At 37.4% G+C, this 14,322-nt stretch overlaps 1 protein-coding gene across 2 annotated transcripts in view; it reads left to right on the top strand.

The window, feature by feature from the left end:
* The window catches only part of SLC25A48 (solute carrier family 25 member 48), a 128,967-nt gene that overhangs the window by 74,296 nt on the left and 40,349 nt on the right, over nucleotides 1-14,322 (top strand). For both annotated transcript variants that reach the window (XM_053717201.1, XM_053717200.1), the window contains one exon: nucleotides 9,388-9,640. In XM_053717201.1, the coding sequence (XP_053573176.1) occupies nucleotides 9,409-9,640 (232 nt within the window). In that variant the 5' untranslated portion in view covers nucleotides 9,388-9,408. The remainder of the gene's footprint in view (nucleotides 1-9,387; nucleotides 9,641-14,322) is intronic.

Below are 14,322 nucleotides of genomic sequence, written 5' to 3'. Positions count from 1 at the left end.
AAAAAAAATCTATGCATCTCAACATTGTATTTCTTTGAATTTCAATAAAATTAAAAATTTATTTTTTTTTTTTTTTTTTGGTGTCACCCCCTGGAGGGTGTCACCCGGGTGCGGCCCGCCCCCCCCCCTAGTGACGCCACTGCCATGCTTTGGGACTAAAGGCAATCAATTTTTTTCTTAGAACAAGGACAGACTATTCTGATATCTTCTGTGCTTATATTTGTGATTGTGTAGGGTTCCTGCTATCCCATAATTTTTTCATGTTTGACAACGAGTATTTTTTGCAAATTTGTGGAACAGCGATGGGGGCAAAATTTGCCCCCTCATTTGCTAATTTGTTTATGGGGTGGTGGGAGCTCGACACAATCTATAATATAAATAACCCCTTCAAGGACAATATTCATCTACATATGCGCTATATAGATGATTTGATTTTTATTGTCAAATGGGACTTTGGTTTTGAGGATTTCATGAGGTATATCAATGACAATGAATTTGGTCTGGGGTTCACGGGTGGCATGCATTTGAATGAAGCCCAGTATTTAGACTTAAAACTGGTCGTTGTGTTCAAAGTGCTAGCATATTCACTGACACATATAGGAAGCCGACAGCAGGCAACACAATTTTGCATGCCACCTCGTGTCACCCCAAACATTTGATTAAGTCTATTCCCAGAAGTCAGTTTTTGCGCTTACGAAGAAATGCTACTAGAGATGTATCATTTGAAAAACAGGCTATTGAGCTCAAATACAGACTCCAGGCAAGAGGATATAACCCAAACTCTTTGGAAAAGAGTCTTTCAGAGGTTAGAGAGGAACACTGTGTAAGAAGAAACAAGAGAAACTCAAACAAAGAGAAAGATGGCTTCTCAGATTCAATAGTTTTTTCGACACAGTATTCCTCACAATTCAATGAAGTTTGCAAAATTCTAAAGAGGAACTTAACTCTCTTGGAGGGTGATGAGATGCTAAATCCATATTTGGGTCGCATAAGATTTGTTTCAAAAAAAGCTCCCACATTGGGAAATATGCTTGCGCCCAGTATGGTATCTATTCACCCTGATAAGAAGAAGAAAAATTGGTTAAACCGTAAAGGTACTTTTTCTTGCTTGTCACCGAATTGTGGCACATGTGAAGTTGTTTCTGGTGGTGACTGTTTTAGAAGTTTTGCAACTGGTCTGAGTTATAAAATTAATCATTATATCAATTGTTCTTCAACTTTTGTTATCTATTTGTTGCAGTGCAACTTTTGTGGGGTTCAATACGTGGGTCAGACCTCACGTACCCTGAGAACATAAAAGAGATATAAAAAATTATGTAAAGACATTGAGCGTTGCAAACCACTTTAATTGGTATCATTTTACTAATGTTCCCAATCTTAATATAAAAGCCATTGACAAAGTGTTCCTGCCACCCAGGGGTGGTAATAAATTCAATATTCTGACAAAGAAAGAATTATTTTGGATTTTTACATTGTGTACAAGGGAACCTCAAGGCTTAAATAAGGAATAGGACATTAGTCTATTTACAGATTAGACATGAATATGTAAATTTATTTTTATCATGTGTTTGCGTTTAACCCAAACTAAAAAAGTTCATTCATTTCATCTAGTGTTTTGTATTTCAACCTAAACTAGAAAGTTTTTATATATTTCATCTAGTGCTTTGTATTTTTCTAACTTTCTTATTGAATAGTGATTAACATTAGGATTATACATAGTAGATCTGCAAGATTTAAACTGTTGTTAAAATTCTCAGTTATTCCTTCTCCTAAGTAGATAGAATACTAGGGAATTGTTTAGTCCTTAGATACAATGTTTTAATTGTTCTGGCCTGTTTGCACTTGCCTGATTATTTCCAGCCTTGATTCACGGATGGGATTGGTTCGGGTTGGAATTTAGTCAGGCAGTGCACAACAGGCTAACATCCTATGACTAAGTGCCTGGAGGCACGAAACGCGTAAGGATACGCCCCCTTCTTACCTCCTACCTGTGTGTTTGTGTGTAATTTCAAAATTGCCTTGGATTAAACATCCTTTTTTACCTGCAATACTACGGAGTGCTGCCTCTTTGTTTACATTGTTTATCCAGGGGACGGCTTGGTCCCTAACTTGTGCCTGCACCTTTCCGTAACTCCAACAGCTCTTTTTTGTGCTCTGATTTCATTTGCGTGAACAATCTGCAGCACCGGAAGTCTGTAACCGGCGTCTGCATCACTCACCCGGCAGGTCCGCCTGAAGCTACGCCGCCACCCTCACTTGTCTGAGGATTTATTGGTTTCTTCCATCTGCTCTTCCAGCTCCAGCACTCTATCTCCCAACTCCCTTATATCTCTCTTAACTTCTGCTAATCCATCTTTGATAGCTCTGCTGACCTGCTGCATTATTCCTTAGTAGATAGAGCTTGAAGGTCGGCACGTGTGATAGGTGCTGAGTTTTCTGGAGCAGAAGTGTTAAGCTGAGATGGGTTATCATGTTGGTCAGGGGTAGTTGAGTCATATTCCCCTGTAGTGGAAGGATCCTGGCTTTTAAAGTATGAATTCAATTTGCCTCCCGCTGGTGTATTCCCTTTAGAAGATTTGTCAGTTTTGTTTTTATTTTTGGAGGCCATTATATTATCTTTGAGCGTGTAGGCCTTTTGATATGTCAATAAAGCTCCTTTACCGGTGTCTCTTGCTATATTTCAATTATATTGTATATATGGGAGAAGCTAATAAATCCCTGAGGTGAGTTGTTAGATAACTATGTGATAAGGCCACTCCAGCGTGTGTTTATGTCTGTGGCCTATTAATAAGTTCCTGCATTAAGTTTATTTGTCGGCCGTATATCTACACAGTCCTAAGCCTTATTGTGACTCAAATGGCCGCAGTTTTCCAGTTGCAAGTGTTTAGGGTTTCATGCAGGCCGTTTAGTTATCTGCTTGTCCCAACAGCTGACTGCATCTCACATAGCTACCTATATTCCTGGTGGAGTTGGTCCGGTGTTTCATCTGTGCGTAAGATCTCTGAGAGAAGTGTTAACATCGACTGCCGGGTGCCGGGATCGTGACCTATTTCGCTATAGGATGCGACTCCTCTGTATTTCTTGTTCGGCCGTTCAGATGTGCGTAGTGCATTTCGTGCTGCGCCACAGATGGTTCCGTCTTCTCCGGTTAGGCCTCAGGCTGTCATGCGTGCCGCTCACAGATATTCTCACATCCCTTAAGTTGGCACCTATTGAGTTTCAGTGTGACCTCTTGGTGTAAAATTTACCCAGTTGGGGATAAAATAATAGGTTATAATTCGCCCATTAGAGCTGGCAACAATGGAGCTTTATCAGTGTGTGACCATTTGCTTCGATGGTCGGCTCCGCCCCTCGTAATTTTTTAATAGGATGTTTGAGAGATTTTTTTTACTTTTTTTTCAATTTATGTGATGTGTCTATATTATATGTCTATATATATGTTTTGTATGACTGCAATCTGTGCCTAATCAAACTATATATGCATGGCAGCAGAATGCTTTATGAGTGCAATTTGCCAGATTTGTGTATTATTCACAATCAGGATTTTTGCAATTAAACATGATTATAATATAACACTGCATTATTTTGCTGTCATGCTTATGAATTTGGGAGGTATAGTTTCATGGTAAACATCCTTATGAATAAATATGCACTAATAAACTCCAATAGATTAAGGACAACAGGGAGTTAACAGATAGGAAGCCTCAGAGGATCAATAGAATCAATATAGCCAGCATGTATAGACCTCAAAGAGAAGGAGGCCTAGGAGTCCCTAATGGATACTTGATTGGCATACAAAAGCAGAAGCAAAATCCTGGGTTTCATTAGACTCTCAGATCCTGAGGTCACCTTCCCCTGGCTCCCTGTGCTGGACCCTAAAAATGACAGGCCCTTACTATGCCACAAATCAGCTTTATACGGACATATTTTTAACACATGGGACCACCTGCTAGAACAGACCATATGAATCTCCACATAAACCTCCCAATTGACACCAATCTATTAAAATATGGAATTCATAGGGGGATATAAACCCACAGGCAAAATAGGCGAAATTCTAGAGACCCCTGACTCGGTCCCTTTCCTTTCCCTTTTGGATCAAGGGAAACAAACCACAAAATACCCTACAGAATGTTTTAAATGGTGCCTTTATTTCATAGCTCAAATATTCTCAAATCCATAACTTTTTACACAATATAAATCTTACACCCGACCTAACCAGGCCACTTACACCTTATGACCAATATTGCACTTCACATACTCCATTCAAGGGCTCCCTTTCCATCTCTAAGCGAATTAGACTCTGTAACTTCAGTACCCAATCCCACAAATGTTACACAATGGCATAAAGAGCTTCACAGCACATTGGATACCCAAGAATGGAAAAAAAATTATATTAACACCCGCAAATCTTCCACATTAATGCGTATACGCAAATCTTCCACATCAACGCGTATACTTGAGCTAAACATCAAAATACTCTTCAGATGGTACCTGACTCTGGTTAGATTAAACAAAATCTATCCTTCATCATCTACATTGTGTTGGAGAAGATGTAATATGAAAGGCACTATGCTGCACATGTGGTGGGCATGCCCTAGACTAACCCCTTTCTGGAATAACATAGAACACATATTTAAATCATTGTTAGGTTTGGATTTTGCACTAACACAATTAATAGCTTTACTGCATAAGAGCCCACCTAGCAGATGCAAAATCTGAAACACTTTATTACAGATGGGACTTTACAGCGCCCGACTATTGATTGCCCTACACTGGAAGTCCCTTGAACTACCCACTCAGACAATGTGGATTCTGAACAAACTACAGAACAAACAGACTTTCTTTTAACGCAGACATTAACTTCTACTGGGAATCTTTATCTAAAAGCACTACCCTAACCTCAGACTGAACCACACCCTCCTACTACAAACTCTCACTTCACAACAGTAGACCCATACAACACAAACTCTTTAATAATTACAAACTCAAATCAGTAGTACTAATAGTTCCATTTTAGTTGACTGAACCTGTAACTAGTTTATTTATTAGTTTGGTTTTGCTAAATGTTCTATTGATTTTCACATTTTCTTCAACACGTTATCCATATATGTCAATACCTGGAAAATGTCTAGTGAATGTATAATGGTCATAAGACCAAAAAGTACAAACTACTGCAACCAATTATGCAATTTAACACCATGACATGACTTATACCTTGTATATGGAAAAACTTAATAAAAATATTTATTAAAAAAATGTTTAAAAAAATGTACACTTCACTTTTGTTCTTACCCAGTCCTGACCCCATTGTTTATGTTTTACTTTTATGTACAGCTGCTGGCTTTAGACAGTAGCACTAACTACTAATTTAACTTTAATTTTAGGATGCTTTCCAGCTGTTTCTCTGCTACCCTGAAGAATTTTTAATAAGAAATAGTGAACAAATGGCTTTTTATTAACAAATTTAGAATGCTTTTTAAAAAAGAATATTGGATGAAATTAATTTTATTTTTTTGAGAAAATCATTTTTAAAACCTTTTTTCTGTCTGTGCACATCTACTGTTCAATATCTCTTAAACTTATTCTTTTTGCATAATTTATTAAGGAGAATATAATTTAATAAATCCATTTTTAGATGTAATCTTAAAAAAAGAATAAAGGCTGAAAATATAAACATAAAATAAGGCCAGTAAATGGTTGTAGAAAAGACACTGGGGCATTTGTATATGGTTATGCAATATGGGACTGTTTTGCCTTAGTTGTAAGTTTGTTGTACATTTCTTGTAAATCTTCAATATACACACTTTTTTACAAAGCACAGCACCTGAACTAAAATCCCTCCAGGTAGGTGCACGTAGGACATGGATAATACCTTTTCTACATGCAATGCAAATTCAAGAGTGGTACACAGAACCTATAAAATCCATAGTTTATTTCATACATATGAATATGCTGCAACTTTTTGGGCTCATAGGACCTTAATCATGCATGATGATGATGATTGCATGTGTTTGTGCACGCCAGGTATACCGATCATATTACAAGTTAAAAGTAAATGCAAACACATGAGCACAATTGCGATACATATTCAAATGTTTATGTAGCCTTACAAAAGCCACACAGCACTATACTGCAATTATCTGGGGACTGCTGAAAAGAATCCCCTGGGACCACAGTCAGCAGTAAAGTGAAGAGAGTGTTTTGGCTCCAAGGACATACCCAGTTCTGCCTGCATTTACACAAGAAAAAAGAAAAATCTATACCGGTATAGAGTGAATCATTCTTCTACAATCAGATAACTTCAACTGGATACGAAGGTAACAATAAACGGTTATAAGCCCTGGACAACAAACTCTGAAATTTCAATGGGACAGCACCGATAATCAGATCAATTTCTGAAAGATACAGTTCCTTATACAGAATTAGTGGCCATTTGTGTGCTTGCTTTAGGCCTTGAGACAACATTGTTCCTTTTCTTGCTACCATTATTGTACATTAACCATTATTGTGCATTAACCATATCGGTATTTTTATGTTTATGTATATTACTATAATATGTGATTTAGAACACGGAATCTGCAATATTCATTTAGGATTCCTTGATACAAATAATAACGGCTTTTAGATACAAGGAAACACTAGAACAAAGTGTATCAATTTGTTTCTATATGGTGTTGCAGACAGACATTACACAAATATAACAATGTAATGTGTGGATAAAATAACATTATTTATATAAGCACAACTGAATGTTAGACACAATAAGAGTTTAAAGTCTAAATTTTATGAAAAGTTTTATGAGTTAGTAGTAAACGGATCCGTTTAACCCTATTTAGATAAATGAATTGACTCTTTTAAAGCATAGATTTTATCTACTCCAATAAGAGTGTTTGACTTTTTTATATACTATAATTCCCAACTAATCGGTATCCATTTATTATAGAATCAATTAAGATATTTTAAAACTCAGAGATATTTTGTACTTATTTTGGTTTATGCAAATTCAGACAAAGTCGTTTCTTTTTGAAAGGCTTAGGCACATTCAAAATACCCTTTTGTTCACAGATAGATAACTATTACGAGGTTTCACTGTGTTTTTTTGTGGTTTTTTTTGCCTTAACCAATAGCACCACCTACTGTGAGGGTTAGATATATTTTTCTTTCTTGGAGGAAATATATTTTATTTATACAATGAAGCTCGCAGAGAGGTGCAGCAGATACAGAGCGATGGGAAAGGTGGATTAGCCTGGCAGGGGCATTTAGGATGGATTGAAAGTGGTATAGGTGTGAAAGAGGAAGGCCAGTAAGTAGGTTATTGCAGTAGTCAAGTCAGGAAATAACAAGGGAGGGGATTATTTGCTTTGTGGTGTTAGTGCTCAGAAAAGGGTGAATCTTGGAAATATTGCATAGGTGATTACGGCAGGATGACGAAAGCAGTTAGATGTGGGGAATGAAGGATAGATTTGAGTCAAGTGTAACTCAGAGGAAGCAGACTTATGGTGATGCTATTGACAGGGATAGAAAAGTCATAAGTCGGCTTGAGCTTGAGGGTGGAATTAGTAGGAGCTCAGTCTTGGACATGTTACTCTTTAGGTGGTGAGAGACCATCCAGGAAGAAATACCAGATAAGCAGACAGAGGCATTGGAGAGGAGGAGTCACCAGCAAGAGTTTGTTGTGTGTCTCTGTATGCCACACTGAGCATGGAGAAGAGAAAGAGCAGCAAATAATTGTCTGAGCATTTTAGAACAAAAATTGTGGAAAAGCATGGACAATCTCAAGGTTACAAGTCCATCTCCAGAGATCTTAATGTCCCTGTGTCCACTATGTGGAACATTGTCAAAAAGTTTACAGCCCATGGCACTGAAGCTAATCTCCCTGGAAGTGGACAAAAGAGAAAAATTGATCAAAGATTGCAACGGTGGATTGTTCAAATCAACTTTCAGACAAATTTAAGCTGACCTTCAGCCACAAAATACAAATGTGTCAGCTCACACTTTATGTCGCCATCTGAATGAAAAGGGACACTATGGTAGGATACCAAGGAGGACCCCACTGCTGACACAGAAACATAAAAAAGCCAGATTGGAGTTTGCTAAAACTTACCTGAGGAAACCAAAATCCTTTTGGAAGAATGTACTGTGGACAGACAAAACAAAATTACATCTTTTTGGTAAAGCCCATCATTCTACTGTTTTTAGAAAAAGAAATAAGGAAATAAGAAAAGAATACAGTCCCTACAGTCACACATGGTGGAAGTTCACTGATGTTTTGGGGTTGCTTTGCTGCTTCAAGCACTGGATGTCTTGACTATGTGCATGGCATTATGAAATCTAATAACTACCAAATAATTCTGTGGTGCAATGTAGGGCCCAGTGTCAGAAAGTTGGGTCTCCGTCAGAGGCCATGGGTCTTACAGCAGGACAATGACCCAGAGTACACATCAAAAGGCACCCAGAAATGGTTTAAGACAAAGTGCTGGAGAGAACTCACCACCAATGAGTCCAGATCTCGATCCCATAGTGGAGAGATCTCAAAACAGCAGTTGGGAAAAAGAACCCTGAGAGATCTGGAGCAGTTGGCGAAAGAAAAGTGGTCTAAAATTCCAGTAGAGAGGTATAAGAAAACCATTATTGGTTACAGGAAGTGATTGATTTCAGTTATTTTTTTCAAGGGGTGTGCTACCAAATATTAAATTGAGGGTGCCAATAATTTTGTCCAGTCCATGGAATGTTTCAGATTTTGCTTTTTTTTTCTCCACTTTTTTTGTGTCATACCAATTCAAAAAAAATAAATAAACATGAGAATGCCTAAACATTTGTAATTGCTACAATTTCCTGGCAATATTTTTGGCCATGACTGTATATATATATATATATATATATATATATATAAATACAACATATTCTGCTATGTGAAGAACTTTGAATTTTAAATATTCATAGTTTCATGTTGGATTATTGCACTTGAGAATATGTGATCAGGTTTGTGCACGCTTAGAACAATAGTTTTTTCCCCACTTTTTTTGCTCCATTGACTTCTATGGGGAATACGTTAATGAAATTGCGATATTCTAAGTTCATCGTTTTGCAAGCATAAGGTTAGTGCGCAAGTATAAACTTTTTACTTTCAACTTGTAATACAAGCGCTACCCAATGCGTGCAAAACCCTTCTAGCAGAGTTATCGCACATGTATGTTTTATAGATATGAACTATGGATTGGAACTCTCTTTAAATTTTTAAAACAACGGATACACAAAGAGTCATGTCAGATAAGTTTAGTGCATAATGCTTCCCAGAATATATTCTGTCCCAAAATAAGAAAAATGATAGTCATTTTGTATAAATATGTGAACATGCTTCTAATTTACTGTATTTTATTTTAGGTGTCTGGTTTCTTTAAAGGAATGTCATTTCCTCTGGCCAGCATTGCTATATATAACTCTGTAGTATTTGGGGTCTTCAGCAATACTGAAAGACTAATGCGTCAGCACTGGAATAGAGGTTCTAGTCAGTCTCCTGACCTTGCGTGCCTGACTGTTGCAAGCATGGTTGCAGGCTTTGTATCTGTAGGAATTGGAGGCCCAGTTGATTTAGTAAAAATAAGATTACAGATGCAGACCCAGCCTTTCATTTCAGGTACGTTTTAAATGCTTTTGTTAATTTTAGTACTGGTTAAATAAAATGCCTATTTGAGTTCATTCGACAACTGTTTGATATCCTGTGAAAACAAGTTAAAATGGAATGTTGACTAACTGCTTTTTTTTACATTCTCAGTTGATTTTTCAATGTCTCAAAATTTTAGCTAGTCAATTAAATATTGTTATTAAACATAAAGTTTTTCGACTATAACATGTCCGTACTAAAAACTTAATTATTTTGGACAAGTCAAAAGATGCTTGATAAAATAAACATAAATAACAACTTAGTACCAAACAAAGTACATGCAGAACTTTAACCCCTTCAGAACAGAGGCAATTGTCCAAGTTCTGAATGTAAACAACCATAATTTACCTCTTCCACACTTATTATTATATATAGCAAAGGAACAGAATAGCACGCCAAGGGTCTTATCACCAAATTGTCACTTTATTAGTGAACGTTTTCAGGTCCCAAACGACCCGTCCTCAGACTTACAAAGACAGTCTTGGAGTGCTATTCTGTTCTTTTGCTATATTTATCCTTTGAACAGCACCTAGGGAAAACGTTACATATTATCTGGAGTGCACTTTGTCTGGATTGTATATATATATAATTATAAATATATATAATAATATATATATATATATATATAATAATATATATATATATATATATATATATACATAAATAAAAAAGTAAGTGTGAGAAATTAAGAAATATTACGTTTTCCAGGGAATTTTGTTTTAAATATTATAACCCTGAAATTCATACTGCAATTAAATACTCATATTTGTGTTTAGCAATGTCCTACAAGTACAATGATACCCCCATGTACAGGTTTTATGAGTTTTTGAGAAGTCACAGGGCCATTGATTTTCTTGGAACATTGATTTTCTGGACCTGTCGCCTTTGGTAATTTATGATAGCCCAGGAATGAAAATTACCCCATCATGGCATACTATTTACAAAAGTAGACAACCTATGGTATTCCAAAAGTGGTATGTCCAGGCTTTTTTTTTTTAGCCACTTAGTAACAACACCTGGCCAAATTTAGTGGTAATATTTTTATTTTTTTGCATTTTTCACGCAAACACTGTCCATTTGCTGGTCATCTTCATTATATGTTTTACTGCTATAATACACCCATATTTATGTTCAGCATTGTCTCATAGTACAACAATACCCCCATGTACAGGTTTTATTGGGCCAAATATGGAACCTGCCTATTTACATGGAAATTTGACACGTTGATTTTCTGTCGCCTATGAGACAGTATGGCACCCCAGGAATGAAAATCATTGCATACTATTCGCAATAGTAGAAAACCCATGTGGCTAGATTACGAGTCTTGCGTTAGCCTTAAAAAGCAGCGTTGAGGGGTCCCAACGCTGCTTTTTAACGCCCGCTGGTATTACGAGTCAGGCAGGAGAGGGTCTATCGCACACTTTTTTTCCGAGATTTTAGCTTACCGCAAATCCCCTTACATCAATTGAGTATCCTATCTTTTTAATGGGATTTGCCTAACGCCGGTAACGATTGCGTGAAAAAGTGAGCGGTAGACCCTCTCCTGGCAAAACTCCTACCGCATTTAAAAGTCAGTAGTTAAGAGTTTTATGGGCTAACGCCGGAAAATAAGGCTCTTAACTAAAGTGCTAAAAATTACACTAACACCCATAAATGACCTATTAACCCTTAAACCGAGCCCCCCCTCCACATCGGAAACACTTAACTAAAATGTTTAACCCCTAATCTGCCGACCAGACATCGCCACCACTTTAATAAATGTATTAACCCCTAAACCGCCGCACTCCCGCCTCACAAACACTAGTTAAATTTCATTAAACCCTTATCTGCTGTCCCTAACATCGCCGTCACCTACCTACATTTATTAACGAGGAAAAACAAGAAAATTGACGCTTACCGATCTAGGTTTTTTTTAGCCGTGATACCGAGCAGCGTGTCTTCAGCATTGGCTCTTATCCTCCGTCCTGTTCCTCCGCTGTCTGGAGCCCAGCAAGAGCGCCTACGTCCCAGGCGCAAACTCACTATCAAATCACCATCCACTTCCGGGCATCACATACAGGCAAGGAGGGGCAAGCAGCCGGGGTATCGTAAAAGTAAAAAGCTATACTTTATTGGTGACAAGTAAAAACAAGTTGAGCCTCAGTTCATAATAGCAATCCGGGGTCACAGAACGGCAGCTGCAGACATGTTTCGTGTGGTTCCTACACACTTGATCACTGCTGACTTTTGCCGCTTCTGTGACCTGCTTTTAAAGCCTGAAATATTCTACAATTAACCAATTAAAAACAAAAGTTAACCCCTTCATGCCCTTGTATTAATATACATATTTAAACACTTTGATGGGCAAATATACACATACAGGTGAACGCTCTACTCACATATCAGGTAGTTTGTGAATAGCACCTATTTATGCCAAAGCTAAGAGATTGTTATACAACTTGAGAGGCTTAGAAAACAAGTACATTACTTAGCCATATTGAATTGGCTAGTTCATAATAATATTATATATATATGTACTGTTTGTTTATTTAAAGTTTCTCTACTTCCACTATGCACTAATTTAGGCTGCATTACCTGATATAACCGCTAGATTAAGGATTTTTATATGGATTATTTAAATAAATAGATTCACATCACTTTCCTTGTTAATACCTAGAGGAGATCTAGTATTTAACATGAAAATCCACTGAGCCTCCTTGTAATCTAATTTGTATATTCTGTCACCCCCTCTTTTATGTGAGGGGACATGATCAATAGCCTGGATAGACAGCAGTGAGGCATCCCCTGCATGCATAGATTTAAAGTGTCTAGATACTGGTGTATCTGTATCGGGGTCCTCTATGTCCCTTATGTGCTCAAGGGCCCTATCCTTCAGGAGGCGTTTCGTTTTACCTATATACTGGATCTGGCACCCCCTACAGGTGAGGAGATAGATTACATGATTAGATTTGCAGTTTAGTCTGAACCTGATGTCATATGTACGTCTGGTTACCGTGGAAGTAAAGGTAGTTCCCTCTGATACATGGTTGCAAGTTTTACAGCGCTGTGCCTTACACTTATAAAACCCTACTCTATGTGGTAGCCAAGTTCTAGTTTTCTCCATTTGCAGATCTGAGGGTGCTACTATATTCCCAATGGTTTTACTTTTCCTAGCAACAAATTTGCAACCTTGTGTTGCAATATTTTCTAGATTTGAGTCAGTGGTCAGAATAGGGAGACATTGCTTTATGATGTCGCAGATTTTACTATATTCAAGGCTGTATGGAGTGCTAAACACAATTTGATAATTTCTCGGCCTTTGTTGGACATTTAATTTTTTTGTATCTTAGTAGATTATCTCGTGGTATTAAATCTACCTCTTTTTAGTATTTTTTAGCAGACTCTCCGGATACCCTCTACTTTGTAATCTTTCATCTAGCACTGCGCATTGTTCCTCATATGTTTTGTTATCAGAGCCCTGGGTGGCTTGATTTGTAATTCAAAATAGTATTCCCCCCTGTGGGCTTCCTATATAAGGTTGTGCTGACAGTATTGGTATGTGTATCTACTTGGAGTGCTAGATCTAAGAATACTGTATAGGTCTTCCTCTGGTCATGTGTGAATTTCAAGTTCATGTTGTTGATGTTAATAGTGTTTATGAATAAACCCGTTGTTTCCTCGTTTCCATCCCACACCACCAGCAGGTCATCTATATATCTTCCATAGTATATTATATGCTTTTTGAAGGGGTTGTCATCTCCACAGACGTGGGCGGCTTCCCACCAACCCATGAAGAGGTTGGCATAGGAGGGGGCAAATTTTGCCCCCATAGCCGTCCCATGCCTCTGGAGATAACAACCTCCCCCAAACATAAAAAAATTGTGTGTCAATAGGAATTCTATAGCTGTAAGCAAAAAATATTTGATATCCTCTGTGTAATTGGAAAAATTATTAAGAAAATATGATACTGCTGCTAACCCCTGGTGGTGTGGGATAGATGTATATAGGGATGTAACATCTATAGTGATGAAACGGTATGTATCGTTCCATTCTAGTTCTTTCATCTGATTTAGTACTTGTGTGGAGTCACGAATATAACTAATAAGTTCTCCAACCAACGTTTGGAGATATGTGTCCACTAGTTCAGATAAAGGTTCAAGTAATGACCCCACCCCCGATATGATGGGTCGACCGGGTGGATTTTTACTGTCCTTATGTAATTTAGGGACAAAATAAAAGATAGATATAAATGGATTGGCAGGTAGAAGGGTATCAAGCAGAGATTCTTTGAAGGCCCCTGCTTGTTGGCCTAATGTAAGAATATCGGCTAATTGGGCTCTGAATTTCTGCGTAGCGTTAAAGGTTAATTTAACATATACTTCATCATCATTTAACTGACGGAGGGCCTCTGATATGTAGTATTCACAGTCCATGACCACTACATTCCCTCGTTTGTCCAATTCCTTTATTACAATGTTAGTATTTTCCCCCAACCTTTTCAGGGTTAGGTGTTGTTCACGTGTTAAATTCTGTCTGTGTATATCTCTAGTAGTTTTTTCATTTGTCACTTTCTCTGATAGTATTTTTAGTTTGTTTTCTACTGTTCGCTAGAATACTTCTATGCTTTTACTTTTGCTATTTACAGGGTAAAAGGCACTTTTTTTCATGCTTGGTTT

The sequence above is a fragment of the Bombina bombina genome, chromosome 6, assembly GCF_027579735.1.
Source record: "Bombina bombina isolate aBomBom1 chromosome 6, aBomBom1.pri, whole genome shotgun sequence".
Lineage (NCBI taxonomy): Eukaryota > Metazoa > Chordata > Amphibia > Anura > Bombinatoridae > Bombina > Bombina bombina.
This window is presented reverse-complemented; position numbering and strand designations above follow the sequence as displayed.